Source organism: Microtus oregoni, unplaced genomic scaffold (genome assembly GCF_018167655.1).
Source record: "Microtus oregoni isolate MIOR12 unplaced genomic scaffold, Mior012 000040F_ref0000088, whole genome shotgun sequence".
Lineage (NCBI taxonomy): Eukaryota > Metazoa > Chordata > Mammalia > Rodentia > Cricetidae > Microtus > Microtus oregoni.
Genome location: NW_024543207.1, coordinates 13151927 through 13177500, shown reverse-complemented (window position 1 = coordinate 13177500; position 25574 = coordinate 13151927). Strand labels below are relative to the sequence as shown.

The following is a 25574-nucleotide window of genomic DNA, read 5'->3' as shown; positions in this document are numbered from 1 at the left end:
AACTCCTGCCCCTCAGCATGAGGAAGAGCATTAAGATGCCCGGTACCCACATGTGAACCTTGATGTAGATGGGATCCCTGGAGCAAGCTGAGAACTAGACTAGGCTAACCAGGAGAGCACTGGGTTCAAGTGTGAGACCCTGCCTCAACATATCAGGTGGAGAGCAGTCAGGGAAGGTAGCTCACATCGGCATCTGACCTCCATATGCATGTGCACACACGTGTACACACAGAGACGCACACTCACACACTTGAACACCTGGCAGGTGTGCACGTAGATGTCACAAGCATATAGTTATTTCCCCATGAATGTTATTAGATTTTTTTTTTTTTGCTGAACAATCATCTTTTATTCCAACTTTTAAAAGCCCTTGCTTTTCTGCCTATGCAGAAAGGATTTGAAATGGTAGGAGCTTTAGACGATGGTGGATTGAGGATGGTGGGCAGAGGATGGGAATGGCATACTCCTGTGTGTTAGTGTCAGCAGAGGTATTGCTTTTCTCAACCTTCTTTGTAGCATCTTAGCCCTCTCCCAGCATGCGGCAGGAAAGTAAGTCACCGGGCCTAGCTGATGTAATTTCCCTGCTTTGAAATGGGGTAGGGCAGGGCACCAGGCCTGAGTGAATGTGAGTAAATTAATGACTTTAACTTTCAAGGCTGCATGCCGCCCACATTGGTATAAAGCTATAATCTTGAGGCAGCTGGACAGGTTCATTACCCATGAGCAAAGTTAGGCTGGTCCTGTTGCTTGGACAGGAAGCCAGAATTGCTTCAGGACTAATATTTCTTTAGCAGTCACATCTCCCACCATATGGAAAGACCTAGAAGAAAACTTCAGACTTTACTACACGTTTAGAATTCTGCCTAAAATCAGACAAGTGACAGGCATGAGTTCGTCTTGAGTTGTCTCTTTTAAGGGTTGTAGAATTGCCCTCACTGGATTTCCTTCATGCTCCCACATTCTCCGGGTGACCCGCCTCTGTTCTCATTGCTTCCTCACTGCACAGATGAACTGCAGCCCACACTAAGAAAACAGAAACAAGATTGGCATGGCGGGTAGGTTGATGGGAGCATGGAAGCAACAGTGTCAGTTTCTGACCACTTAAAGTTTCATCTTGGGCCTCCGTGTTCAGAGTTTTCTGTCCTTGTCTGGGTTTATTTTCATGCCAGTACTTCATACATAGTATTTGGGTTTGTTACAGTGCTCAGTGGAAACGGTGTCTGTGGTTGGGTTGATACAGTGCTCAGTGGAAACGGTGTCTGTGGTTGGGTTGATACAGTGCTCAGTGGAAACGGTGTCTGTGGTTGGGGTTGATACAGTGCTCAGTGGAAACGGTGTCTGGTTGGGGTTGATACAGTGCTCAGTGGAAACGGTGTCTGTGGTTGGGTTGATGTGGAAACGGTGTCTGTGGTTGGGGTTGATACAGTGCTCAGTGGAAACGGTGTCTGGTTGGGGTTGATACAGTGCTCAGTGGAAAACAGTATCTGTGGTTTGGTTTATCTGGCTAATCACAGCATCTCCACATTGGGTTACTTACGGTATTTACCTTATTTTGATACATTTTAAGGGTCAGTGACTTGTGTATTGTGTAATACCTACGATATTCTAATTTTGCCGAACATTTGGAAACTTTAGTTTATATATGAACAGGATAATGATCTAAGTGCTGTTGAAACTAATGGCCAATCAAATTAATTGATTACTTATTAAGACTCTTAGCCTTGATTACATGTCCTCAGAGATGGGAAATTTTGTGCCCAGTGTCTTAAAGGCAGAGGGTTTGATAGGTACTCACCAGCAGGCCCCTGGAGCTTGGGAGGAAGTCCCTGTTCTTAACCCAAGTCTCACAAGTCCAAATTGGGAATTCTAGTATCAGTGCAGTTAGACATCTGCCTGTTGACATATCCTATGTCACACATAACTTTAATCCCACCCCTCTGAGAACGCAGAGGAATATAGATCTCTGTGAGTTCCAGGACAGTCAGGGCTACATAGAGAGACCCTATGTCAACACACAAACAGCATCTTGCTGCTTTAGAGTGGGCAAGCACTAAGGTGGGGACTGGGGACACTGGTGGGAAGATGAGCAGTAATCTGAGTTTAAATCCAAATCCGGGCTCATCACTGGGGATCAAGTCCTTGGTCTTGCGGAGTGTCCTGAAGGCCTTGGCTCTGCTCACCAACAGGCTGGAGACCATGACTGAAGCCAAGCCAGTGCTCTGGGCTATTGTTGCTATGTGACACCCAGCACCCACAGACACTTGTGGTCATTCCTGTAGCCGAAAGCATATGGTGGATATCTGTGGATGTTGTGAGCTGCCCTGTTTGTGCCTTCTGGAGCTCAGGGACTTGGGACACGTATGTGCTGACATGTAAAACAAAGAAGTTCTGTTTTGAGTTGTGTGGAGTTGATGTGGCTTGCTCATTCCCTCATGCCTGGGCTGGTCACAGTCTCATGACTGAAGCATTTCCTAGGGTGAAAACACCGACTGCAGAGAAGCAGGCCTCTGATGCCTGCATGCTCCTCTTTCCCCAGAGCCCTGCACCCTCTTTGCGTGGAAATGCTGAAGTGAGCAGCCTCTGAATTCTTCTTCCTTAGCTTGGCCTGCCCTTCCCTTCAGAGAGTTTGGGGGAGAGTGATTAGGGCAGAAAATAACTTTTTAAGTTTATTGTGAAAGTCTCCAAGTAAAACCCTTTCCCAACTTTAAATATTAAGGAAGGACTTGTAAACATAATATTACATACTAGCCATAAATAATCAGACACAGAGTTAACTGCCAGGCCATTGTGTGCTAGTTGGTGACTTCAAAATATGATAATTCTGTGACTTGGTGAACTTTGCTTAGGACCCCATTTGTAGACTGGCACTGAAAATTGCCAACTGCAAAAGGTGTTGTTTACCTAGGCTCAGTGTCCCATTGGGTTTGTCTGTTTGCTTGTTTTTTCTTTCTCTCTCGCTTTCTTTTCTTCTTCTGTTACTATTATTATTTTAGTATTTTTTCCCTCCATCCTTTGCTGTACTCCCCAGCAGTGGGATATAGTGCCTTGTAACTCTCTGTCTGGAAGGGAGTACTGATCAGTATTAGATCATCTCCACACTGTGACAAAGGCTTGCGTGCTATGGAAATGTAGTGGGTTATGAATGCAGCCATAGGGTTCTGGTGGGTGGAACGTACACTAGGAGCAGGGGTAATGGGAGTGGGGTTCTGGGGTGTCTGTAGGAGTTCTGACAGATCATGTGGTGGATGTTCTTTTTAGTTTCATCTTGGGAGAGAATAAGCATTGGCAAGCGAGTGAGGCTGCCCAGGTACCCAGGTGCCCAAATGTCATATCTGAAGGATTCTATGTCAAGGAGTGTGTATTTTATGTGAGGGTGCCAAGAGGCCACCAAAGAGCACCTTGGAAAACTGTTAGGGGCAATAGTAAAAGGTGGAATGTGTTACAAGCCTTATTTTGAGAGTGGTGGGATCAGAGGGTCTGTTGGACACCGGTCAGAAGATGATTCCAGATCCAGAAAGACATGGAAGGCTGGGGACATTGGCCAGGGAAGGGGTGGGGAGGGTGGGAACACTGGCCAACAAGGTAAGGGGAGGGTAGAAGGGTGGAAGGCAAGGGAAGCCCAGGCATTGACTACATAGAGGAATGAAATGTTTGATGTAATAATTGAACAGGATTTCCTTTAGCCATCTATTTTGGTTGGACTGATATCCATTCCCATAGCTCAGGGATCACGAGTTATCACTCTGTTCTTCAGGCTCCTTAGTTTTGGGATTAGGTCGACTTTACAGACCCGTATGTGTGCGTGTGTACATGGATGAGATATACACATGTGTAACTAGAGTGGCATGTGCTGTCAGGCTGTATAGCCCAGACACTCATACGCACACACATACATGCAGTGTGTGGCATTAGATAGCCAGAGGAATACGTTTTCTCTGTATGCCCCCCTATGCTAGTCTGGGGATCAGGAGATGAAGGGGGCTCATGGACAGGCAGTTCTTTTTAATTTATGAAACTGGGAGAGGTTAGAACCTCTTTTATAATGACTTCTGGACTACTGGCCTAGTACATATTTATAAATTAACTTCCAGCGCACCATTAATGCTTGGTTAAGGCATCAGCAAAGTCTACAGATTGCTTCTTTTATTTCAGGGCATTTGTAATACCCAAACAAGCCCTTGGTCTTTTTGTAGTTCAGCTTGTCCTATATATTTTGTGGGTAAGACATTAAAAGCCAGAGAGAGCAATTATAAATTGACATTTCCTTGAATCAGTAAAATGTACATTTTTCTTTAGCCCTTAACTGTGTGATCTTACGGGCTATCTCTTCTAAGAAAGGATGAATTGGCCAATCAGGTGGTTATTAAAGCAGTCATAGTTGATACTAAAAATTGGAACCCATATTGCCATGTGATTTTAATGTGGTATAATGTGAACATGCCGACATTCCTGATATGTGTACTTCATTTTATATGCAATTTGTAAGTGTGGGTTGTGGTCATATTTTTGTAAAAATTACACAAGCGTCAATTGATTGCATTTGGATTTTTTATGTTAGTAAAAGTTTAACCTTTGGTTCCTAACATTGTTTCATAATTAAGTACATTCGCAGAAGATTCAGGCTTGCTAAAATGCTTCCTTCCTTCAAGACACTCATCTAGAGGTTTGCACAGTTAAACCCCACAGTGCGAACACTGCCTTTCTGCACTAGAGCCGGATCCTGCAGGCTCTGCAGTGAAGTGGCTTGCTCAGAGAGGGTGACGTCACCCTTTCTGCAAGTGGAACGAGGGCGGGGTCACCTCGCAGATGTGGAGATGTATCACCCTGCCCTTTGTGTGCAGGAGCTCTGTACACTAGCAGAGTGTCTGCCAATTAACTAATGAGTAAAATTTGCTAATTACCACCGAGGCTCGTCAGTAAGCGAGAAGCCACCAGCTTACCATTTAACATTTTTGCTGTGGTTGCTTTAGAGTACTGCCTTGCTTGTTAGTCTTGTTTGTGGAACAACCTGTGCTTCCCTCAGATTTGCTTCAGTCTTTCTGACAGGCAGCTTTCCAGTTTGATATGTGTGACATGGGGCAGCTTACAGGCTAGCGAGACCTGTCGGGTGGCTGGGACGCAGTCTGTGGAAGCCATGGCAGACAATTCAAAACGAGACACGGATGCAACTCCATCAGAAGCTCCGTCTGTGGAGGAATAATTGGGGCTTTTACCACGTTTTACTAAAAGAAAGACATCATTTATGCAGGTGAATGATTATGTAAAATTTAAAATGACTAAAATCTGCTAGAGGTCCTGAACGGATTACTAAGAGACCCTGTTTTAGTTTAAAAGCTGACTTATTCTTTAACTCACTGGCTTAGTTTTAGCTTAGATCTGTGCCCAGACCTACACGGAAAGTGCTCCTGGGATAACGAGCCGCAGGAGCTCTCCCGCATCCTGGAGATACATCCCTGGTGCTCGCGCTCCTGAGGGTGAACAAGATGGATGACTGTTGTTCTGTTTTTGTTGGTTGGTGTTGAAAACCAAAGGTCACAGTAGTGACCGAGTGAGCAAGCGCTCGCAGTGACTCGCTAAGGTCTGTCTGAGTGCCACACTCACAACAGGGTCAAAGGACCCGAAGTGGGCAGCTGACCTGACCACTGGGCTGTGAGGTTGCTGATGTTCCAGCCCTCCGCTGCATCTGGAAGATTTCCCATTGCTAGATGATAACTGTGGAACTTTCCCTCCCAGGGTGAAGAGGGTAATTTTCCCTCTTACAATTGCAATCATGCTATGATTGAAGGCTAAATACACAGAGCTGATCTCTTAGGAACTGAAAATAGAAAGTCGTGTGGGACATTGGGAGAGAGCCAGGAGGGAGATTGTCTGTTCACTGGTGTGTTCCTTTCTGTCCAGCACCCAGAGGTTTTGAACACTTTGCACCTCATTCTGTCCAAAGCAAGTTGACTGCATGAGGAAGACAGAGAACACCCATTTGCAAGTCGGTATATTTGTCCCTTGAAGAAACAGGAGAGGCTCGGAAGCACAGGCTTAGCCTTTATCCCAGGTTGACATGCTCCTGGCCAGACAGCATTGTAAATACGTAACAGAATCCACTTGGACAGATAGTGTAGTATTTAACTTCAGGAGGAGCTGTCTTAAAATAAATATATTAAAATATTTAAATAGTCACATTTAGAGGCGGGCGGGGAGAGAATGAATTTGAAGCGAGAGAGAAGTTCTCTGAGCCCTGCTTACACAATAATTCCTGTTGATCATCAAGTCCTGATTGCAGGCACTATCGTGATCATTCTGAGCATACACGTTGTAGGCTTGATTCAAACACTTGTTGCTTGTCATTCAGCCCTCATCTGGGAAGCATTACTGTCCCTAGATGAGCGTGTCATTAAATTCTACACTGGCTCCTCTGTCGTCCTGTGCTCTTTATTGTAGGTTTTATGTAACTTAAAAATGGACACGAATGCCCTGATTTGACCACTGACCTTCCCTTCCTCCTATCCACCTTTCTCTCCACCGTCTTCTCAGTTTCCCAGATTGCTCCGTGTGGTCCTCTTGTCCCCACCAGCAGACCCTCTTGGTCAGAGGAGTAAAACGTTGATTCCTCCTGGCCTCTGTCACAGAGATGTGTGAGATTTCAGAAGGACATCTTCAAACGGTGTTTGCTGCTGATAATCTCCCTGTGACCCCAGGAAGATGTAGTGCTTCCAGGTGAAGGTCATCGAACCCAGCAGTGAAACCCTTCTAACTCATGAGTCAAAGGGTTTTAGGAATTGGGCCTTTCCATGGTGTGGGCTAGAACCTGTGAGGCGACAAAGAAGCCGTCCATTTTTAATTTTTGAAGAAAACTTGTTTTTAAGCAGCTGCACACTGTTTTCATAAACAGCTCTCCAGGGCATGGACAGATACCTGCCTTTCTGATTGGAGGAGCTGGTTTTTTTTTTTTCCTTTTCTGCTTTTTATTGAGTTACATGATCTAGTTGACAAAGTTTGAGAACTTATCCATGCTTCGTGAGTCTTATACTTAGTGGATGGGGTTTTAAAACCTGGACATGAAATTTTGGATAATGCTCGGTGACCCCCATCATATCAGTCATGTTTTCGGTTTCTTTGTGTGGTTACCTTTATGTTTCTTCCCTGTATCCCTTCACTGTGGAATAACCAACCAGATATCACAATAAGATCAGTAAGTCAGTGTCTGGACATGTGGATACATATCAGTGAAAATGTAACACTTTACAGTTTGTCTGACCTGCTTGCCTTCCCTCTCAAGAAGAGTTCTGTTTAATTGGATGGGGAAATTGGGGGGCTGATAAGACTCAACAACTGTGGCTCCCAGAAACTGAAGATGAGAAGTTGAGGTTTTCTTGGAAGCTTGCTTTCTGCATACCGAGCTTGAATCAGTACGATTTTCTCCCTGCATGGGGCCTGAAGTACAGCAGCTCCAGTCTGTGCTGTCCACTCCGTCCTGGCTGTCAATAAACAGATGTCGTTCAGAAGGTCATCAGGAAAGCTTTGGAATTATGGCCCAAGTCACACAGCCCTTTCCCGATGAATCCTCAGCATTGGGTGGAGGGCAATCTTCTGTTGGGGATTTTCATGATTGACAGGTGAAGCTCAGATTCTAGGTTCTAGAGTGTAGAGCCGAGAAAGCAGGTGGTCGCGCTGGTTTCTCTGAGGGTTTTGTCACATGGATGGGTCTGGGTGTGCATTGGCTTGTGAGAACGGTGAGAGGTGGGCATCCTCTTCCCTGAGTAGTAGAAGAGGGATTTCTCTTTCTCAGACGCCTTTTAGATTTGATCTATAGATGTGCTTCTCGTTCTCACGGGGCCCCTGCTGGCTATAAAACATCGCATAACCTTGTTTAGCTTCTGTGTGGACTTTCTCTTGGGGGACTGTCACCAGACTGACACTTTTCGTTCTTGCCACACTGCCGTCTTCACCCACCAATGGAATCAAGTCCTCGTAGTGAGTCAGTGGCAGCCAGAGTTGAGACTAGATTGAATTCACTCAAGGGTTTTAAAGGAACCCAGGTTGAAATTGCAGAACTCTGGCTCGGGTGTTTCGCCCTCTAGAAATGAGCATTGTATCTCTTTCTGGTGACTTGGAGAGCAAAGTGGCCTGGTGACCTGGAGACCTGAGCTCTGGGACAAGTTTATCAATACCTGAGGGTCATGCCAGAAAGTTCTCTCTCAGAGCCTTGGTCTTTGCCTCCTGCCTCTGCCTCCTCGGTGCTGGCATTGAAGACGTGTACCACCATCACTGCCTGTCTCAAATGTTGGATTTCTCAGAACCATTCAGAACTTGCCCTTCATGTGCAAGGCTCGGGAAAAAGCTAGAAGTCTGGGCCACTGAAGTTAATACTTAGAGTACTCTTTCCCCTCGATTTTTTTTCACCCTCTTTCAACTATTGCAGTGCAGCCCAGAGTATAACCTAGTTCTTGCTGTAACAGCTCCGCAGGCTTACACTGGGCTCTGTCCTTACTAACAGGCAGAGTAAAGAAAGGCGAACTCCACACCATTCCCTTTTTCTAAGTACATACCGCAGTGCCTTGAGAGAGAACTGACTGGTAGCCCAGGGTTGCCTTGACCTAGGGGTCTTCCTGGATTAAGGGTGTGTGACAGCATGCCTGGTGAGAGCCCGTGTGTAAATAGATGTGTCAGGGCTGGGTGACAACTCTGGAACAGAAACCCATTCATTTAATACTTTCTGCGTCTTAGACTGCACCTTTCACCAGATGTGTGACCAAGATAACATTTTGGATCCTTTTCTTGTACTGTTTGGCAAAGCCAGAACAATGGGAATGGGAAACTTTTATTTTTCCCCGGAGTATCTGCTAGTGATGGCAGTTGCAGTATTAGTTGTAATGGGCATCCAGCCTTAGACAGAGTCCAAGACAGTATCCTAAGTCCTGACTGTGAGTAAGAGAAATATTTATCCCGCATTATTAGGTGAGCAGGCTGGGCGTGTTTGGATCTCAGTTCATTCTACTTAAATATTCCGGGCTGCATTCTGATTTTTCATAAAAATGGTGCATGGTTTTCTAAGATTTCTCGGGAGTAGAGAGGAGTTAATTTTTAGTGAATGACCTTTTGGCACATCAGAAGTTGGAGTTCCTTCACAGGCCACAACCCACAAGCTCAGAAGGAGCAAGCTAGGAGGGAGCATTTGCCAGTGTGGGTTACTCCCTCTGTCTGCCAAGCAAGGATTGTTACTAACCTGGCTTGGAAGACCAAGAGAAGGAAGCTTCGCGCTCCCCCTAGAGGCTTTACTATGCTACTACAAGAAGACTTTACAAGAAACTACTAATGCGACAGTTTTCTTTGGCAGTTACCTAAATTTTACAAGGTTAGAATGAATATTTGGCCAGTGATTGGGACTGACTGCATTTTGTGTCATCTGGGAACAAATTGTTACTGCTAGTGCAGCTGAGGGTCTTTTGGGATACCGTCTCTAGTCATTCATAAAGACATTAAAATAGGAGAAAATGCTGGGGTCACAGTCTCCTGTGTTCACACACGGTCATGTTCTTTAATTGGTTTACTGGTAAGGATGAACGTCAAGTTACTAGCACTGGGTACAGTGTCAGTCAGGCTGCCTGCTGACTGTTTTCTCTCTGTGTCTTTCAGGGTTTCGGAAAAATGACGAAATGAAAGCTATGGATGTTTTGCCAATTCTGAAGGAAAAAGTCGCCTATCTCTCAGGTAAAACTGACTTTCTAGCCTGCTTTGACTGCTTAGAGTTGACTGAAGCAGCTCACTTGACACAGCATAAAAAAAGCATTGGCATTTCATGGACTTCTAAAACTTGTATTTTAGGAAATTAACGCCCCAGGCATTTCTGACGCAGTGTATACATCGTAAGCCAGCGAACACTGCTGATCAAACTCTGTCCTGCTTGTCTCTCTGCAAACACTTGGCTGCTTTGCCTGAGCGGCTAAGTGGAACAGCTGCTTGTTGGAGTTAAACGCCTAGTGTCAGCAGTTGGGAGTGTGACCGTGTAGACACACTCAGGAGCTTTTAACCTCTGTGTCTTGTCCCGTACGGGTTTTCATTCTTTCATCTGGGAGGAAAGGCTCCTGTCCCCAGTTCTTCTCCTTCAGGGATACCAGTTCCTGGCGTTGTTAGAAGCCACATCTTCAGCTGGCTGTAAAGTCCTGGCAGTTTCTCCCGGCTGATGGCTCCCTGTAAGAAGGCAATCGCCTTCCTGTGCAGTGTGGAATTTGACAGCCCAGACCCCTTGCCCATGTCCTGTCTCCTCTGCACAAGGATGGCCATGCTTTTGGCCTTTGTGCTTTCTCACTGGGATCTGTGTGCAGGTTTATAGGATTGTAACAGTGACTGTGAGTGAGGCTCCCTGTGCTTCTGGATGCTGTGCCCTCCTCAGTACCCTTCCACTGTCTAAAACATGCTGTGCCGGTCTGATGTCACCTTTGCTGGGCTCTCGGGTTAATTCACAGCACTGGAACCACTTGCGTGTCCTAAGGGCGTGTGGTTCTGTATGTATTTAAGATGAGGCTTCCATCGCGTTTTTTTGCTAGTCTTGTGTTTGCTTGTTCTGTTGATTTTGGAGAAGTTAATCTAATATATAATGAATTTGCATTGTTAGTAAAGAGTGCAATAGTACACAGAAAAAGGAGGATTTGAGTTTGTTGGAAATACTTGGATGGATGCATGGATGGATGGACTGACGGACTAACTTATGGATTGCAATGGATAGATGATAGGTAGGTAGGTAGGTAGGTAGACGATAGGCGACTGACTCTCATGGATTAAAACCACTGAGTTTTGAAAGTAGTGTTTATTAATCTTTTCAAGACGAGTCATTCCCAATACTTTGTATAATGGCGGGTACCAGTTTTTAAACTGATTTTGTACTTAAAGTTGGAGTAACTGAAAGATTATACTTCTGAATCCAAGAGGCATCATGAGAAAGTTCCGCAGGTCCATCTGTCTGGAACGTAAGCCTGGGTCTGAGGAGAAAGCCTACTGCCCATCTGCGCCTGGGCACCAAGACTCCAGGCCCACTACTCTGCTGTTCCTGGAAGTGCAGGAGGTGGGCGCGTACAGGAGGTGGATGGAGGTGACTGCTGGATTTTATTTGCTTTCATTCCTTCATTAGGCAGTTAATTCAGAGTTTATTACTATTGCATTTTTATTTATGGCCAAACCTAAACCTTTTTGCCTTTTAATTAATCAAAAAATGAATTCTTTAGTGAAAGTTTGAATCTGCAGGGTTAGAGCTTTGGAGAGAGATGGTTTGCAGTGACCAGATGAGGATAGAACATTTTAAATTATTAAGACCAGCAGAGCTTCAACCAGACATGCAAGCAAAGCATAGTTAAGAGGTGTTACCACACTCCCAGTGTTTCTCAGCTTCTGACCGAATTAGCTGGGTCACATGAGCTCACGTGACAGTTTTTAGGCTATTGTTATCTTGTGTATGAGAGGAAAAGGGAGAAATTGTAAAAATAAATTGATTACGTATATAGTATTTTTAAGACACGTTCCAAAGAACAAATGGATTCTCAAAAATTTTACTTCTAACTTCATTTATCTTTTTTTTTAAACTGTGGTATAATTTTGCATACTATTACAGTTTTTTTTTTTTGAAAGTAGATCTTAGTGTATCTATGGGTTGTGCAGCCATTACTGTGGTCTGCAGGCCGTGCGGCCGTCTCCGTGGTCTGCAGGCTGTGTGGTCATTGCTAGTGTCTCCTTCTAGAGCATTTTTATCATTCCTCAAAGAACTCCTTTTCTCTTTTTGCCCCGTACTCCCTTTCCTCTGCCTAAGAAATCACTCATCCATCTACTTAGTTCTGTGACTTCAGTTTATAACATATGAGGGATTTTTGTGGTACCTTTGCAGAAGTGCCCCATAAATCGGTGTTATGTGATGGACCTTGTAATCCAGTAGGCAGGACGGGCTGATCCCTAGAATTACAAAAACAGTAATAATAAAAAGAGAAGTGTTCTTGATTATAGTGACTTGTCTAGGCCCAAACCTGATACCGTAATGGTGTGTACTTAAGTTGGAGTAACTGAAAGATTGTACTTCTGATTTTAAGAGACACCATGAGGAAGTTGCACAGGACCATTCCTCTTGAACTGAGTGTAGGTCTGAGAAGAAAGCCCTTGCCCATCTGCCCCTGGGCACCGAGACCTCTGTTGGAGCAATCTGCTCTTCCTGGAAGTGCCAAGAGGTGGATGCATGGCCGCGCACAGAGAGATCGCAAGTTTGAGGATAGCCTGAGCTGGGAATGGAGCAGCTAGTTAAAGCTAGACATTAATAAAGGTGGACCAAGTTTTCATGAGTGATTCTGAGATACTGAGACACGCTTGTTGGTTGACATTTCTAAAAGCTGGTTAGAATGTCTCGAACTTGAACTTGACCTTCTCAAAATACACATTGCTCTTAGACAGCAGCATGTGACTTCTCTACATGTGGTGGGTAAGTAAATTAAATGGTACATCTCCAGATGCTTAAACTCAGGGGATTGCGGGATAGAGACACACCCTCCAAAGGCCACGTGTTGGCAGGGTGATAGTTTTCAGCTTAATTAGGGCCATGAGGGCTCCTCCCAGTGAATGAGATGAAGGTCCTGGTGAAGGTGGCTTCGAGTTTCTTCCATATGGAGGGTGCACCCCTCACCAGAGAACTCAGTCCAGCAGCACCTTGGCCTTGGACTGCTCAGCATACAGAAACATAAGAAAATACATTTCTGATCTCTGTAAACTGAGTCTCTGGCCCTCTGAGTGCTCAGACACCGACACTGAAGTCAATAACGAGTTGTCAATTGGACCGTTGCTTTGTCTCTTTTCTGTGGACATCTATGTCTGTGGAAGTAATATGTTTGACTCTTTTGAGAGAGGGGGGCATACTCATAAAACTTGTAAAGATTCTGTTTTATTAGTTACTGGTATTTTCTTATTTTGCTAAATTTAGAAGGGGGGGAGAGAGAGGGAGGGAGGGGGAGAGGGAGAGGGAAAGAGAATAAGATCTATGCAGGGTCAGTGCTGCATGTAGCTCCTAGGGTTTGGCCCTAGACAACTGCTGCCATCAGGAGCGCTTCTAGCTTTGTTATTACTGTCTTGCAGTTTTAGGGACTGCACCCAGGATACTTCACAAAATGCTCTACCTCTGAGCTACATCTCAGCTCTAAGAGCATCTTAAACTTTTTCATCATGTCAGAGGATGGTGGCGCATGCCTTTAATCCCAGCACTTGGGAGGCAGAGTCAGACAGATCTCTGTGAGCTCGAGGCCAGCCTGGTCTACAGAGCTAGCTTCAGGACAGCTAGGGCTGGAAAGAGAAACCCTGTGAAAAACAACAACAAAAAACCTTTCCTCATGACATCTAAGCATCCAGAAGAGGATGGTAACTGGCTTCCCAGGGCTATGTCTTCAGAATTTCTTTCCATCTTTATTCTCCTTCTCCTCCACCCTTACTCTGCATAATTTTTTAATCTATAAGTATTTAGTATATATCTATGAAAGGTAATTTATAAACCTCACCATATCAATAACAGATGTTATGTAAGTTAGTAAATTTTGAGTAATAATTCTTTTGATTTTGGAGACTAACTCCCTCCTCCTCTCCGCCCCCTCCCCACTCTCTTGAAAAGACTTTTAAAGGCATTAGAAAAGGAAAAACATTAAACTATTATGTCCTTGTAGTGGCATTTCATTTGTATTTTAGTAAATAAAGCTTGCCTGAAGATCAAAGAGTAAAACAGCCCCACTGGTCATCCAGGCAGTGGTGACACACACCTTTAATCCCAGTAGCTACACTAGTTGCCATAGAAACCGGATGGTACATGCCTTTAATCCCAGCTCTAGAGAGGATTATAAAATGGGAGGAGACAGCTCTCAGACACAGCCTCCAAGAATCTCAGGCTGAAGTAGAGGTAAGAGCTAGTGACTGGCTGCTTTGTTTTTCGGGTCTTCTGGTTGAACCCCAATTTCTCTTGAGTTTTTATTAACGTGCATCATTTATCTTAGGGATAAGAGATGTTTCTGGAACTATAATACAAAAATGCTGAACAATTTTCAAAGATGAGTTGCTACTGCAAGGCGGTGGTGACGCACGCCTTTAATCCCAGCACTTGGGAGGCAGAGGCAGGCGGATCTCTGTGAGTTCGAGACCAACCTGGTCTACAAGAGCTAGTTCCAGGACAGGCTCCAAAACCACAGAGAAACCCTGTCTTGAAAAACCAACAACAACAAAAAGATGAGTTCTACTAATCAATGGCCTGTCCCCCTTCATTCATAAATGCTGCTTCTATATGACCCAGGAAGTCAGTGATGTGTCACTTTCTGCCTCTTGTGTCTTATACTACAGCTTAAGCACGTGTGTGAAGGACTGTCCTTGTTTGTGGCAGTGCCCTGCAGTCCTTTTGTCTTGATTTTAGCTCTGGGAAGTTCTGCCACCTCAGGCAGAGACAGAAAACTTGGCCAGGCTCATTGTGAAGATAACATGAGAAAAAGGGCATGTGAGGCCCATGGAGCCACATTGTGGTCCCATGACTTATGCTGTCTGTGGTTCAGTGTTGCTCCCATTGAGTTTGTTATAAATAACTTGGGTGACTGAACAGTGCATATGGATCAGTTTAAGTCTCTGTCAAGTCTCACTACTGATTAGAATGAACGCACAGTCATTATAGGACATAGTGAAAGCCACATTAATGTCACCTCTGATTTTTATTTTGCCCAGACAATAAATAGTAAGAGTTTCTCTCAGTGGCTTGAAGTTTGAGATCTGAAGAGAAATCATCAGGGTTGTAGAACTCAATGAAGGATGCACTTGGGAATGCTGAGTTTTCTTTCTATGCTATTCTGCCTTTGCTGGAAATAAGAAAGCAAAGGTTATGATTTTGCCTCAGTGTCGAGCCAGGCTAAGCTGACTCCAGGAGAGACCTCCTTCCTCTGTCATGGTCAAATGCTCTGGTTGTCCTCTTGTTCTTGATGTAACTTTTCTATGACCCTCGAGCTAATCGGGTTTTACTTTACAGTTCTCCTACTCACCTGTGATTGTTTGTATGTTCTTTTATTTTTTTTATTTTTTTTTTTATTTTTTTTTTTTTGGTTTTTTCGAGACAAGGTTTCTCTGTGGTTTTGGAGCCTGTCCTGGAACTAGCTCTGTAGACCAGGCTGGTCTCGAACTCACAGAGATCCGCCTGCCTCTGCCTCCCGAGTACTGGGATTACAGGCGTGCGCCTTTTTTCCGTTTATTTATTAAAGATTTCTGTCTCTTCCCCACCACCGCCTCCCATTTCCCTCCCCCTCCCCCAATCAAGTCCCCCTCCCTCATCAGCCCAAAGAGCTATCAGGGTTCCCTGCCCTGTGGGAAGTCCAAAGACCACCCACCTCCATCCAGGTCTAGTAAGGTGATCATCCAAACTGCCTAGGCTCCCACAAAGCCAGTACATGCAGTAGGATCAAATTTTTTTCATACAATGTATTTTGGTTATGTTTTTCTCCTACCCTCAATTTCTCCCAGATCCTCTCTACCTCCTTCCCCGCCAACTTCGTTTTTCCTCTCCCTCTCTTTCAAAACAAAACAAGATTTCCAATAAAACACCCATAAAAACAAAAATCAAAATCAAAATGAATAAGCAAAGACCAATGTTGCAAGAACCACGAAGGTATATATATATATATGGATCAATATATTAAGGGGAGAATAGACCCACCGAACCGGACCAGCCACATGCTGCTTCAGGCCACCTGCTGGGGGCTTTTCAACCCTAGAGAACAGGACCACCCTCCTTCCTTAGATGAGGTCGTGACCTCAGACAGGAAGCGAATTGGCTGAATGAATTCCCACACAGATCAATAAGGCCCCCCCCCCCCAAACCCAGACAATGTAGAATGGAACAGAATGTCCACAAAAATACAATGGTATTCAGTTTGTGTTGGCCAGATATCCCTGAGCATGAGGTCTACCCTGGGATGTGGTTGGTATACCCAGAGAGAGACTCCATTGAAAAAAAATATCTAATTTTCAGTTGCCAAAGGGTGTCAGTTACAAACAGCTTCTTGGTTGGGGGTAGCACCCCATGTCTCTTCCCCTTGTGCTGGAACCCTGTCTGGCTTGAACCTGTGCCTGTCTTCCGTGTGCCACTGCAGTCTCTGAGTTCATGTGTGCCTCAGACTGGTTTGAAAGATGCCGTTTTCTTGGCGTCACCCACCACCTCTGGCTCTTAACAACTCCTGCCCACTTTTCTGTGTAGGTTCCTGGTTCCCGAGGGGGGAAAGGTTTGATGAAAACATCCTGGCCACTGCCATGAGATGCCTCAGATCCCAGTTTGTATAAAACCAGTCATCGGTGTGACGTTAGAACAAAATTCTTGTTTTCTCTTTAGGGCCAAGAGAGTAAGATTTTCCTTGGTAGAAAAAAGGAATTTAGAATGCAAGAGATGGAAGGAAAGGGAGGGGGGGAGGTGTAAGGGGGCTAGAGAAAGAGGAGCAAGAGAGAAAAGGTTGTTTAAAGAAATACAGCATTTGTATGAGAGTGCCCTAGTACCCATCTCTCCAAACTCACACGAAGTGTTTCTTCCTGTGTATTAGAATAAAAAGACAAGGTCATCTGTGACATCTTCCAGTTGCCCCTTAGAACCCAGGAGAGAGAGAGCACGAGGTGGACAAAGACGGCACCACCGCTAGGATTTGTGAAGTCCTGTCTGACGCTGTGGGAGGTTTAGCTACTGTCTGACCGGACGGATGGGTGAAGCTGCTGGACTTGCAAGGGCATGCAGGAAGTTCTGTCTGATCTTGCCTCTCCTGAGTGTGTTCCCAATGTTTATTTTGTAGGTGGGAGAGATAAGCGTGGAGGTCCTGTCTTAACATTTCCAGCCCGCAGCAATCATGACAGAATACGGCAGGAGGATCTCAGGAGACTCATTTCCTATCTAGCCTGCATTCCTAGGTAAGTTCCAGGCAACTGTTTATTGTCTACTGTACCTGCAGTTCCCAGTGTGGCCTGCTGTCTAGAAAAGAACTGAAGAGCAGGTCTAACTCCAAGGAGATCAAACATAAAATTAAAGTCATCATTTTTTTTTTTTTGAGACAACCTGATTCCTTATGTTCCCATCCTCCTATCCTCCCCTAGCCCCCCACCCCCTCTCCATTTTTCCAGTTTACCCAGAAGATCCCAACCATTTCCCCTTCCCAGGGAATTCCTTGCATCACTCCTAGAAAACCTCTTTGTTACCTAGCCTCTCTAGAGCTACATCACCTTTATTTTTATTGCCATTTTCATAACTGCTATTGAATTATTCTAAACAGTCTAGAGCAGGAACCAGAGGCAGGCCTTTACTACTACAAGGCATTGAGTGTTGGTGGGTTTTGGATACTCATTTAGCTATGATTCTTAGATCTTATACAGCTGAGTTAGAAACCAGGTGGTCTTTTTTAGTGAGTCTAGTACCAAGGAAGGCCCCATTGCCTGGATCATCAGAAACTTGTTCTTTGTGACAGCCTGCACGTGTCTTCTTAGGCTAAGCCTCTGTGCACTACAGATTCTTTTGATGTGTAGTGTGAAGTTTGTGAGTCATTAACTCTTACCAGCTGATCTGCCGGCTCGGTTTAGAAACACTTTAAATCTGAGACCTTGGCAATGAGGGAGGGTTTCAGTGTGGCTGTTAGCCAACACCATGGGCAGGCATAGTTCTGTTTCCCGGAGAGTCTGAGTGAGGAGCAGTGAGTTAGGAGAAACTGGCCCGCTTCTTCCCCAAGGGAATGGCAAACTCAGTTTCTGCCCTGCCCTGGGGCTGTCTCACTCGTACAGCTGACAATGGGTGGAAGAAATTCATTCCTATACTAAAATCTTTATTTCGTTGTTCTAGCTAGTTTTTGAAAAATAGGGTATATTTAGATACAATCTAAGGGGGTGGTCATGTCTGAGACAGACAGCGGTATGTGTGGAAGACTTATGAAGAAGGGTAAATCCTTAGATATTTGCGTTCCTAAAGACACATGCTACAGGGGAGCAGGAATTGCATTTATGGTGGAGTGAGAAAGCATTTTCAAGGAGCCAAATTAGGGCGTGTAAAAGTAGTAGGACCTGGGATTGATGGTGACTTTAAGAGACCTATACTACAACAGAGGAGTCAAAATGATGGTTGGTTTTCTCAGCTTGGCTGGATTTTGAATTGCCTAGGAGACACATGTTTGGGTGTATTTGGGAGAAAATTTCCGAAGTTTAACTGAAGAAGCAAGACTCTCCCTGTACGTGGGAGGCACGATCCTGGGTACCTGGAGCAAACAAAGGGAACAGGAACCAGGAGAAGCCAGTGAGTAGCCACGCCCATCTCTCTGGCTCTTTCTGAATACAGTGTGTTCACTGCCAACACAGGTAGAGCCACTCTTCTCTGCACACCTTTTCTGGAGTTGATTCCTTCCGACTGAGAGTCAGAACAAATCCTTCCATGCATTGCTTTTCCAGGATTTGGTCACAATGATAAAAGTAGCCAATACAGAAGCTCGGGACTGCAGAGGGGCCTCTGCTGTGGCTGCCTGACTGTTGGCTTCCTAGACTGTTGAGGCCAGTTTGTAGGAGAAATGCCAGAGGGTCGCACAGCAGGTGGAAGAGCCCTAGAATTCCGGAAGCAGCACTCAATTGGACAATGGGTGAGGCTGCATGAGACCGGAATGCCAGATATAGAGACAATCATGAGGTTTGAGAATGGAATAAAGATTCTAGTATGAACTGGGGTAGAGAGGTCATTTGTGATACATTGTGGCAAAGAATCTGGCTTATGTTCTGCCTGCATCCTGAAAACTTGAAGCTGAGCTCAAAGGAAACAGTGCTAAGATATTTGTCAGAGGAAATGTCTGGGCTGTTTCTGAGTCTGCTCAGGTTTTTGGTGGGGAAGAAGAGCAGCAGGCAGTGAAAATGCGCAGCTAGCAGACATGTGTCGACACGTGTTGGGGTCAGGCAGGAACACGCATGGCACCTGGCAAAGAGACCAAGGAGAAAGAGAGCCCCACAGCACTCACCGTTCATCTCCACAGTGCAGCCAGCCACTTTTCTCCTGCTGCCGTAAGAGTGGATAAACAGCTCACCTGCTTTCAGTTGCTTTTGTTAGGTCTGAAAAAAGCAACTGCTACCATTGATATCAGTGCGGTAAACATTGTCATGAAGCCAAACAGCCTGACTTGAACTAATACTTCCATAGTGGAAGGAGGGAACTGATCAAACAGTTGTCTACTGGCTTCCATGTGTGCACACACTTACACATACAACTACATGTAACAAAGTTTAAGACAAAATTTTAAATTGAGGTGCTGAAATAAACACACCAAAACATGTGGTGTGTGACTGTCTTTCCCTCTTTAGATTGGTGCCACAGTAGGTAGGTGGTTAGATCAAGCTAAAGCAGGCCTTGTCCTTGCTGGTATGGCCTGCTGAGGATATTCTTCACGTTTTCTATTAAAATGTTCATTGCAATATAATCAGTATGTGTCTGCAGTGACCAAGTAACAGAGCCTGCAAGGGCGGAGCACATGCATAGCATGTGCAGGGTCATGGCTTCCATTATATTCATTGGTGACTCAAAACTAATTGAGCAATTGGAAAAGTAGAAGAAGCTAATAATTGGTTATCTTATTACAAAGTCTGCATTGATATAAGTGGAAAAGGTTAACTTTTCATTGATATTGTACAACCAGTTCATGTACATCATGGCTCATCAGGGTGATAAAGTCTTCAAACAATGTTTATATGTGTGTGTATGTGTTTGTGTGGGGGGGAGAAATTATGAGCATATATGTAGAACATAGACAGACCAGTGCAGCAAACATTTATGCACTTAAAACTGAGTTTCACCGTTTATCAGATTTTTCCAGTCTTGATTTTTCTCCATAATTTTCCCTGGAGTATTTTATCACATCCCAGTCATTGATCAGTTTCCCAGTTCATAAACACTTTAGTGTGCTCGGTGATGCGTCATCTACTGGAAGCTGTCACTTCATTTCTTCATCTTGACTTACTCTTGTAGTTAGAGTCCCAGTTGACAAGGAAAGGCATTTTGTTTGGCTTTGGTTAAAGAGTAAATTAACAGGTAACTGGTGTCTTTTGCCCGGTGATGATGGAGAAGGCCGTGTGGTGGCCCTATTGGAGAGAGGTACATGCAGCCCTAGTTCCCTCTCCTCAGAAGTCAAGCTCAGTGTCTCCCGGGAGCACTCCAGAACAGACGCCTCTTTCTTTATAGATAGGCAGTAGGATCAATAAATGTCATCAGCAAATTAATAGTGTGGCTATTTTCTTGGACATAGAGGTTTGCTTGTAATACACTTGGCGTGGTCATTTGTGAAAGGTTGTGAGCGGCACACACCCAGCTTTCCCTTTCTGTGTAGGTTCTGGGAGCCTTTGGGACCTCTGTCTGTTCCATTAATACTCTCCTGAGATGTGCAGGTAGCCCTCGGCTTAGCTCTTGGCCAGATAGTGTAGAACTCACGGCCATATGGAGAGAAGTGTGCTGGTGGAGGCCTAGACTGATGCCCTGGGACCACCTCTCTGTGACTGCTGTTGGCTTTCAGATATGTGAAGGTGATTACAGCCAGTATATCCTGGGGTCATTGTGAGTGCTGAGGAAGGTTGTCCGTGTGCACCTCCCACAGTGATTGATGTGTAGGAGCTGTCTGAGAAACAGTGCAAGAATTTTGCCCTTCCATACTCTCTTCTGTGTTTTCCCTTTGTCGTGGAGCCACTAGGTAAGCAAGATTGGCCACAAGTCCCAGCAGTGAACATAAGTGTGACTTGTGCTCCTGTGGTGTTTGGGTTACCACTTCTAGCCCCTTAAAAAACATCAACAGTTAGGGACTTGTCACGCAAGTGTGATGACTAGAGTTTGTATTGCCAGCATGCACAAGTGTCAGTCAGGTGTGCTGCGCTGCTTGTGATCCAGCCTTGGGAGGTGGAGCCAGGGATTCTCAGAGCAAGATGACTAGTCAGCCTAGCCATATCAGTGAGCTCTGGGTTCAATTGAGAAACTCTGCCTCGGTGAATAAGGATAGAAATGAGAGCCAGCATGATTCCTGTATTCACCTTGGCCCTCAAAGTGCATGCGAACATGTAGCACCCACATACATGCAAACATACATGTACAGACACAAATGTGGAAAAAGGGAAAAAGCCACAAATGTGGAAAAAGGGAAAAAATGGGTCCACAGAGTCTACTTTGCAGTATCCTTTCCAACCCCTGTCAGGTTATGCGCCCGTGGTGGGAATCTGCCCGGCATCCTGGGGTTCCTGCAGGTGAAAATGCCTTTTGCTATTGCGACTTTAACTTTTTTTTGTGCTCCCTAGTTCTACGGTGTTTTACTTTTTTTTTTTATCTACACATGAATATTTTATTTATAGTTTTTTTTCCATTTTTTTTATTGAGAAAAGGAGAAAAAAAAACAAGTTTCCACCTCCTCCCAGCCTCCTTTAGGCCGTTTTCTAGTAGCTAAACTGATAAACTCGCCTGACGCCCTGGCTCTAGTGGTGTGAAGACCGTGAATGTGCTGATTAGAGAACACTCAGGAGGCTTTCTTCATCTCAGAAGTCAGGGAAGTGGGTTTTCTTTTTAACAGATACACTTCAGAAGGGGCCTATGTTTTCTCCAAGATTTTTGTCTTATTGGTGACGTGAGTCTCTTAGGAAAACCTGCTAGATTAACTAGTTAAAGTCGCATCTTCCCAAGATCAGTTTTCATCTTCAGGAGGCAGGGCTAGGAGACCAAATTTCGTGTGTCCCTTTGGTATGGAACAGGTAGACTTGGGTGTGTGTGCAGGTCACTGCTCTCCCTGGGATACCTGGCTTTGAATGTGGAAAAACAAAACACCACAAAAGACCCTTTGTGTCCAGCTCCGTTCATGTTCTGTGATTGCCTTGGTGGGGAAGCTGGTGACTAGGGACAGTTTGATGGTGCAGGAAGCAAAAGAGTCACTCCTCCTGTAAGCCTTGCTAGCCAAGCATAGTACCTGCTGGTTTCTCTCCACTTTTTCCTGTTGGTAAGCCTTGGAGTTTAAAGGGTCCCCTTTAAGCCCCTTTCAAGTAGAGGGGCTTTACAGTTTATATGCATATATTGCCTAGGACCGTGCTAGGAGAAAGACAGGGTGCAAGGTAATATTAAAAATATCATGATTTAGTGAGGACTGTTAAAAGAAACATAGTCTGCCAAACAGCTCTTAGTAAAACAAACAAGATAGATTGCGGCAGTTTTCTGTGGACCTGGGGTGAGCTGCTTCAGCAGTGCATAAGCATTGTCTGAGATTTAGCAACCAAGCATGCTTCCTCCTGGGCCATGGCTGCCCTAACTCCATCTGGACCCCTGCACTTCCTGTACACAGAACCTTGGAGGATCACAAGCCCAGTTAGAACTTATAGAGACCCAGGATGCTTAGTGTCTGTGATCTGGGGACATAAGGCTTGATGATTGGGGCCAGGAAACGTTGGCAGCACTGTGGCCCTGGCCTTGTCCGGGATGGGGAACAGAGAGAGAGCAGCGGTGTGAGAGTTGGAGCCACTTTTCAGCCCCAATCAGTTGATACGTATACAGGGTGTGTATTCGCCACTTTCTTATTGCTGCAACCAGATGCCCGGCAGGAAAGGAGTTTTTAATTGATTGATTATCTATATTATGTGGTCTGTGTGGGGTGTGCAAGCCAGAGCAGGTGCCTACAGAGGCTGAAGGTGGTGGCTTACTGGAGCTGAAGTTTAGGGGTAGTAAGTTGCTGAATGTGGGTACTGGGAACTGAACCTGGGCCCACTGCATGAGCAGTAGGTGCTTGTAACCACTGAGCCATCTCTTCAGCCCCAGGGTTGATTTTTAACTCACGGCTTCAACTGGTGTCAGTCTGCCAGAGCAGAGTGTTTCACATCATGGGCGCAGGAAGGGGAGAGCAAGAGAGGACACGGGAAGGGAGCAGGGAAAGATACAGCAAGGATGTGTTTAGTAACCTACTTCTTGGGGTAATATCATCATGATGAACTCATCAAGGGGGAATCTATTCTTTAGGTCAGAATCCCATGATCTTTTCTGAAAAGACCATCAGATACTGCAGAAGGTATGCTCTACTGTCCGATCAGTTAAGTTGACAAGACTAGTCCGCACGGGGTATTAACGGGTTACTTGTAGCATTTCCAAGCATCATTAACATTTGGGTCATGCTGTAGTTTCTCTTCCCATCACTGATTAAACACCCTGAGCTAAAGCAACATGGGAAAGAAAGGGCTTTTATTTGGCTTATATTTCTGGGTCCTAATCTATCATTGGAAGTTAGGACAGGAACTGCAGGCAGGAACCAAGGAGGAGTGCTGTTGCTGGCTTGCTCTCCCGAGGAATGCTCATTTAGCTTCCTTCTACAGCTCAGCTCACCCTCCCACAGAGTGCTGGGCCTTCCACATCAATCAAGACAGTTCCTCACAGATGTGCCTATGGACTGGTCTGAGCCGGGAAATCCTCAATTGAGACTCTTCAGATGACTCTAGGCTGTGTCACACAGACAGCTAAAGCTAATTAGGACAGGTGATAAGCAAGATCTCTGGGCCATCTGTTTCCTCTCATGGGCTTTAACCACTGTGCTCTGTACCTGCAAACCAGGGCTCCTGAGTTTCACAGTAGACATTCCTGGGATATTTGTGTGGCACACCTTGTAGAATCACGCGAGCGTCCTGTTGGACTTTGCATTTGTGAAACTTTAAAAACTAGTTACTGTGATGGCGTGAGCCAGCACAGGGAAGAAAATGAAGGGCCTGGAGGCATTGGAGGGTGAAGGGCAGAGGGAGGAGAGGAGCCAAGCCTAGGCCTGAGAGAGTGAAGGCAGCTTTAGTTGACATTTTCTTTGCGTGGTAACAATACCTAGCAATGATAACCTTCTGGTCTTTCAGTTGAGAGTAGTCTTGGAAGACGGTTGCATAAGGCTGAAATCTTAAAGGTGAGGTATTCATGTTAGGAGCAGACCACCCTCACAGCTCACTGAGATCCCACCAGGTCTCAGGCATGTTTCCTAGACTTGTAGGCTAGCCGTTATGTGGTTATAGTCTGGTGTTGGCATCTACCCATTGTGGACCGTTAGAGTCTATCTTGTAATGATGGACTATAGTGGTGTCTTAGCTCTGGAGTCATTTGGAAGGCAGCACTGAATTTTTATAAATATCTTTGGTATTATAACATAGCAAGAACACATACTTTTCTTCCTCTTTAATGATTCTCTCTCTCTCTCTCTCTCTCTCTCTCTCTCTCTCTCTCTCTCTCGTTTTCCTGGTTTTGTTTTCAGCCTAGGCTGTCACAAAACTGCAGTATATATTTGAGGATGGCCTTGAACTTATCTTCCTATCTCCACCTCCGAGGTGTTGAGAGTACAGACATGGACCTCCCACATCTACTTTATGCAGTCTGCAATTGAACCCAAATGTTTGATCCTGTTAGAGCGGACATCTTGCCCTCGAGATACATCCCTAGCCCTCCACATGTATTTAATATTCATTACAGATGTACCTCATGCAGACTTTCCATTTTCTCCAGTGTTGCTATTTCATGAAATAGTAACTTTTCCCACTTTCTGAGATGGGTCTTGCTGTTGCCTCTTCCAGTCTCTCGCTTGGCTCCCATGCCCTCCTTCCTCAGCATCCTTGTGCTGGAGCTGCAGGCACTGGACACTGTCTGCTGCAGCTGACCCTTTTGTTTAACTGCCAAGAGCCCAGAGAAGAAGAGCATAGTGCTCCTAACACGGTCTTGGTTTTGCCAGGAGCCAGCACTGTTACCCACTACCACGCTCATGCCATCTATGTGACCAGATGTGAAGAGGAATGCAATCATAGTCCAGGCACAAACCTCAGTGTTTCTCACAGGGCTTGCCAAAATGGTATCAGGAACCCCCTAGTGGGACAGGGCTGGAGGAAAGAGACCACATCCAGACTCTGGAAAGTTCCCAGCATTGTCACCCATGCCAGTGGTTGTTGGCTTTGCTTGTGGTCTTGGGAATCCTGAAGTAGCTGCTGTCCCAACCTGAGCCTTGCATGCCACATTGAGTTTGTACCCCCTTAGTGCTCCCCAGGGGCCTTTGTCTGTGGTAGTTATTAAGCTAGTGTGTCTCACCAGTTAACAATACACCAAAGGCAAGTGAAATTAGTGGTTGCCATTTGACAGAATGCAACACCATAGCTATGAAGAATTAAAATCTTAAAGGCTTTGAAGGTGAACCCTGTTTGAATCTATCATTTTGTCTTGATTCCTTTATGGCCTCGTTCTGTTTGTTGACCCAGGGCGGGTGGGGGGGGGGGGCGTCAGGCATTGCTGAGCTGCCCAGGTAAAAGAGCATTGCACTCTGGTTCTTGAGGTCAAGCATGTGGGTACGTCACCAAGAAGCTTTCTCTCACATCCAAGCTGTAGAAGCTGCAGCTGATAGCGCTCTCTCTCTCTCTCTCTCTCTCTCTCTCTCTCTCTCTCTCTCTCTCTCTGTGTGTGTGTGTGTGTGTGTGTGTGTGTGCGTGTGTGTGTGTGTGTCTCTCTGAGTCCGTGACCATATGACTCCACAGGAGCATACCTGTTGGGGGTATATGCATGTTGTGTGTAGTAGATGCAC

General features: G+C 45.3%; 1 protein-coding gene across 2 annotated transcripts in view; it reads left to right on the top strand.

Moving 5' to 3' along the window:
• The window catches only part of Trio (trio Rho guanine nucleotide exchange factor), a 286543-nt gene that overhangs the window by 92066 nt on the left and 168903 nt on the right, over positions 1-25574 (top strand). For both annotated transcript variants that reach the window (XM_041632132.1, XM_041632133.1), the window contains exons 2-3: positions 9631-9705; positions 16812-16926. In XM_041632132.1, the coding sequence (XP_041488066.1) occupies positions 9631-9705; positions 16812-16926 (190 nt within the window). The remainder of the gene's footprint in view (positions 1-9630; positions 9706-16811; positions 16927-25574) is intronic.